The sequence below is a fragment of the Oryza glaberrima genome, chromosome 4 (assembly GCF_000147395.1).
Source record: "Oryza glaberrima chromosome 4, OglaRS2, whole genome shotgun sequence".
NCBI classification, from domain to species: domain Eukaryota; kingdom Viridiplantae; phylum Streptophyta; class Magnoliopsida; order Poales; family Poaceae; genus Oryza; species Oryza glaberrima.
Window position 1 is genome coordinate 2,804,584 of NC_068329.1, and position 5,468 is coordinate 2,810,051.

The window sequence follows — 5,468 nt, forward strand, 5'->3', positions numbered from 1 at the left end:
GAACTGTACTTAACTACCTAATCGATTGAATAATCCCAAAATTTACTACTTAGAGCTACCTAATTGTATTACTATTGCTCTCATGCGTGACTAGTCGGTATCAAAACTTTGGCCTGTTTCTTTGGCTTCTTGCTGAGAGCGAATATGAAGCCTGTACTTTCTGTTGGTTACACTCAATATATATATAGCTCCAACCAAGGAGTGAACGGTGCGGAGTGATGGACAGTGTGCTCTATCAGTGCTAATGAGCTTGTTGTGCTCGCACTCTCGCACTATGTTAATTACTAGCTCACTCCAAGGCTCTTAGCTAGCTTGTTTGCTTGCTCTCTCGCACACCCACTAGTTCGTTTACTGCATAGCTCGAAATTTGCAACAATGGCACGAGGGCCATTAGATCTGTGGAACGCGTGGGCAACGCAGATCCTGGTTCTCTTGAGCCTCACGCTGCAGATCCTCCTCCTCATGTTCGCCGGGATCCGCCGGCGCAAGTCGTTCACGGTGTTGAGGTTCATCCTCTGGCTGGCCTACCAGCTGGCTGACTCGACAGCGATCTACGCTGTTGGCCACCTCTCGCTCAGCAGCGCGCCACGCGAGCACAAGCTGGTGGCATTCTGGGCGCCGTTCCTGCTGCTCCACTTAGGCGGCCCGGACAACATCACCGCCTACTCCCTCGAGGACAACAAGCTCTGGAAGCGCCACCTCGTGACTCTCGTGGTGCAGGTCCTCGGAGCCGAGTATGTCCTCTACAAGAATATCCCTAGAAGTGGTGGTTTCCTCATTCTTGCCGCCATCCTCATGTTCATTGTCGGTACTGCAAAGTATGGTGAGAGGACATGGGCGCTTTATAGTGCAAACTTCAGTAGCATCCGGGGCGCCCTCAAGAAGCTCCCACGTAGCCAGTTGAGAGGGTACCAAGGCTACCTACGGGAGGAGGATGGGCACATTGATGCAGGCAGCGATGAGTTCCTCCTGCAGCGTGCCCACTCTCTTTTCCATATCTGTGAGCGTGGGATTGTCGACTCTGTGATCAATGAAGATGAGATCGAGATTAAGACCGAGACCGAGACCGAGACCAAAACAATAATCAAGGGGTTGATGGACAATCCCAAGAGGATGTGGAGGGTGATGGAGATGGAGTTGTCATTGATGTATGATGTCCTGTACACTAAAGCGAGAGTTATCCACACAATGATTGGCTACTGCGTGCGAGCCGCCTCCCCTTTATCCGTGGTTGCCTGCTTCCTGTTGTTTCATTTCACTGGGAAGCATGGTCACAGCGGAATAGATGTCATCATCACTTATATTCTGCTAGGTGGTGCCTTGTTCATTGAGACTACATCGACGCTGAACGCAGTGGGATCAAGCTGGGCTCTCTCCTACCTGTGCACCACACAGTGGAGCTGGCTCCGACACGAGGCTCTATGTGCCGGAAGATGGCACCGCCTCCGGCGTGCGGTGGTCACTATTCGCCAGCATGTCAAGACCATGACCGGAGGCTCATCAAGCTACTACGGCAGATCTAGAGTGTGGTCGGGTACCATAGGTCAGTACAACATGTTCTACTTTTGTACCAACATGGAGATTGACAAGGCAGACAAGGGGCTGAAAAGCTTTGCCACGAAGCTGGGTTTTGGCGAGTGGTGGGAGAATACATACTACTCGTGGACCGTGAAGGTTCCGGAGGAAGTGAAGCAGCGTGCTTTGAATATGGTCTCTAGTAAAGATCTCAACACTATGGGCATGGTCAGGCATAGGTGGGGTGAGATTGTTTTTAAGCACAGTTATCCTGAACTGTATGACATGCTTGTGGGCAACGACGACTACTATCATGGCATAGACTTCCACGAGAGCATCATTTCCTGCCATATCGCCACTGAGTTGCTCCTGTTCAAAATCTCCACCAGTGATGACGATGAGCGTCCGGACCTGATCAGAGCTCTATCCAACTACCTAATGTATCTCCTCGTGACCCACCCTGACATGTTACCTGGCCTTCCCCAAAACTGGCTGTACGAAATGACCTGCAAAAACCTCGACGACCTATGTGAAGGCCAATTGGGTCCTTCACGCCGGAGTGACATCGGCACGGTGCTGAAGAAACTGTTTGGATGGAACGATGGCACTAGACCTTATAACCTGGACCAGACAAACAAGCTTGCAGACATCATATTCCAGTTGGAGAGTAGGAGCCACCAGCCCTCGGTTCCTCGCCTTAAGTATGGTCGTACAATCGCTAGAATACTAGTAGATAAGTCAGATAAGAACACAGATCCATTGAATGTGCTGCTTGACCTCTGGATGGATTTTCTCATCTACGCCGCCAACCGATGCAATCGAGAGTCACATGCCAGGAAGCTCAACACCAGCGGCGAATTCATAACCGTTGTGTGGCTAATGATAGAACACATTTACCAAACAAAGTCAAAATAGGAGTAATGCATGAATATTGGTGATCAATGTCTATAGGTCTGTTAACTGTGGGCATTCTTCTCAGCATATAGTTTCCCTCGGCTAAATGTAGTAATTCTTATTGTGAAGCAGCTTGGCAGGCCACTGTTGGTATTTCTTATGATCACATATAAATTCAGGAGCACACGGATACCACTGTACACTAGCACATAACACTACATCCGTAACGGCTCAAAACTCACATCTATTACGGTTAAACCAACCATTACAACCCAACAGTTACATATATGGAGACTCATCTGTAACAACTCTTTAGCCATTACATATGAAAGTTATCTGTAACGGCTCAAAACGTGGAGCCGTTACAGATGTAAAAATTCAGCTTAAAAAAAGGAAAAGTTAGGCTCATTAGTTGTCACATATATGAGAATATTCACAATAGAAAAAACAAAAATCACCCCATCTCCATCCCCACTCCTACCACCGATGGCCACTGCACGGCGGTGGGGCGACGGCGTCGACCTCACGGTGGCGTGAAGGAGTGTGTCGGCACGGCGGGCGTGGGGGGAGGGGGGGGGGGAGGGGGTGAGGATGGTGCGGCCGGGACTGTGGCGACGAGGGTGGCAGTGACAAGGAGTCATCCTCCCATCCAGCTTCCCAACGTTGCCCGTCGAAGCCGGATCTCGCAGTCTCGTGGCTGGCCGCCGCCGGATTTGGAGGACTTGTGCTGAGCCCCCACCGGATCTGGCCGTCTCGTGCCCAGCCGCCGCCGAATTCAGTGGTCCAAAGGCCACGACAACCGCCACCGCCCCACGCTGACCGCCACCACCAGCGCCAGCCGCCACCGCTCGCGCCACCAACCATGACAGCCGCCACCAGCGCCAGCCCCGCCAAGCCACTAGCCATGAGCGCCGCCACATGCACCAGCCCTGCCGGCCATTGAGTCGGGAGGAGAGAGGACAGAGATAGAGAGAGATTGAAGGGGGAAATGGGGAGATGGGGGAGAAAGGAGAATAAGGGCCTGTTTTAGATCATTTAAAATGGCAAAAGTTTTGCATTTTAGAGCACTTTTTGCCATTTTGGATCTAAACACTAGTAGCAAAAGTTGGCAATTTGGCATTTGTCATTTGCTAGTCTAAGGTAGCAAATTTTGCTAAAAGTGCTCCGGGACCACGCTCTCTCTCTCTCTAGCGTTAAAATGGTAAAACTTTAGAATGCATCTAAACACTAACTCCATGCCAAATCTTTTGCCACCAAAACTTTTGCCATTTGCCATTTGCCATTCCAAATGGATCTAAACAAGCCCTTAGTGATGGACTTGAGGGTTTTGGCTAGGATTTTTATTTTATATTTAAGTTAGTAGACCTAGAAGTTATCTATAATGACTCTAAATTTGGAGCTGTGACAGACGAGGGACATATCTACAACGGTTCCAAGTTGAGAGCCGTTACAGAGGAGGGGCCAACATCTATAATGGCTCTTTATGGAGAGCTGTTATAGATGAGTGGGTCATTTGTAACGGCTCCTAGTTTAGAGCCGTTAGAGATAAAGGAGCTTACATCTATAACGACTCTTAGTTAGGAGCTGTTACAGATAAGGGGGCTTCAGTAACCGCTCAAGATTGTTTTGGTCATTGGTAACGGTTGCCTATGTCGCCCATTATAGATGACATAATTTGTAACGGTATTATTGGACCTGCCATAGATGACCCATTACGAATGTAAGAATCTGTGCTAGTGGTAGCATTTTACCCATGAGTATTTTAAGGGTATTGTATTTATTATTCCGTAGGAAAGACAACAGTGTAAAGATAGAGTTCATATAATCTTAATTAAGCTATAAACAGGAGTTAGTTCATAGTATAATATAAGGATAATGTGACATTCCAAGGTCACACAGAGGTGTGTGTTGTGAAGTGAGAAGCTCATCTCCTTTAAAGCTGCTTATGATGGTTGTAAAGGTTGGAAACTCCCATAACCGTCATTAGGAAGCAATCAGAAGCTGCCATGTGGAGGGTAGGGATGATTGGTGGCTATGGCGGTTTGGTCGAAACAGTGGCTTTGCCGACTCTTGGGCCCCTCTTCTCTCCACCACTTTTAACACCAAGGGTTGTCACGTGGGTCCCTATGGTGGTTGAGGATGGGTTGACCCCACTTTAAGGTGGTTTTAGCTGACTCGTGAGCTCTTTAATCCGTGTGCCCGCACATCATTCGTCGAAGGTTTGTTTCTTTACATGCCGGCTCATTTCTCCTCCACTTTATTGTTTATTCCTTACATACATAGTATTTCTTTAAGCAAGTGGAACTATATTATTTAATACTAATATACGTGTAAAAATGTTAGCTCTCTATTTATTTATTAATGCACTTGACGGTCGAAATCGATACTTCACGACCGTCAACAACGTTAAGAAGTTACAAAAAGAAGTCGGGCCTTGTTCCAGTAAAACGGAAGAAATGGAATCTATGGCTACTTCTTTCTTTACAAAGCTATACACCTCTGATGTACAACTTGATCCAACTGAAATTATGTCTCTGTTCCACTAGTGTATATCTGAATAGGTGAATAAGTCAGTCTGTTAGCCATTTTCAGAAAACGAAATTTCAGATGCCCTCTTCCGAAAAGTGGGCCTTTAAATTAAGGCGCCAGTTATGGATGGCCTTCCGGCTCGGGTTTTCTCACCGCAACAGCACAGTAAAAACTCAAGTTGTTTCTGCACAAAAAAGTTCTTTCCGGAAGGCGGCATGCCTCCCGGTGTTGATGATACAACTTTCTGTTAGTGAAGCACTGGCAGCTGTAGCGAAACCTGCAACACACACATGAGCTTGTACGCGAGAGAGGACACAGCAATCACAATGAACAAAGATAGAACACAGGAGATCTTTTCTAGCGCTGCGTATAAACGTTGCAGCATTTTCTCTGTTTCTTCCTCCTTTCATTGAGTACAGAAAGTAAACGTGGGCACGCAAGCCTGACTTGCGCGGTAACGAGCCATCCGTGGCGAGTGCCATGCCAAACGCAGGGTAATGTTTAGTTCCAGGGTAATGCGACACGACTAA

General features: G+C 47.8%; 1 protein-coding gene across 1 annotated transcript; it reads left to right on the plus strand.

The window, feature by feature from the left end:
• The first annotated feature begins 313 nt into the window (after positions 1-313).
• LOC127772057 (uncharacterized) lies at positions 314-2,542 on the plus strand. The gene has a single exon (XM_052298037.1). It carries the CDS (start codon positions 376-378, stop codon positions 2,428-2,430), a length of 2,055 nt encoding a protein of 684 aa, XP_052153997.1. The 5' UTR covers positions 314-375; the 3' UTR covers positions 2,431-2,542.
• Positions 2,543-5,468: the final 2,926 nt, after the last annotated feature.

Bases quoted from the DNA above. Each gene is read 5' to 3' on its own strand.
- LOC127772057 (XM_052298037.1), top strand. From the start codon at position 376: ATGGCACGAGGGCCATTAGATCTGTGGAACGCGTGGGCAACGCAGATC.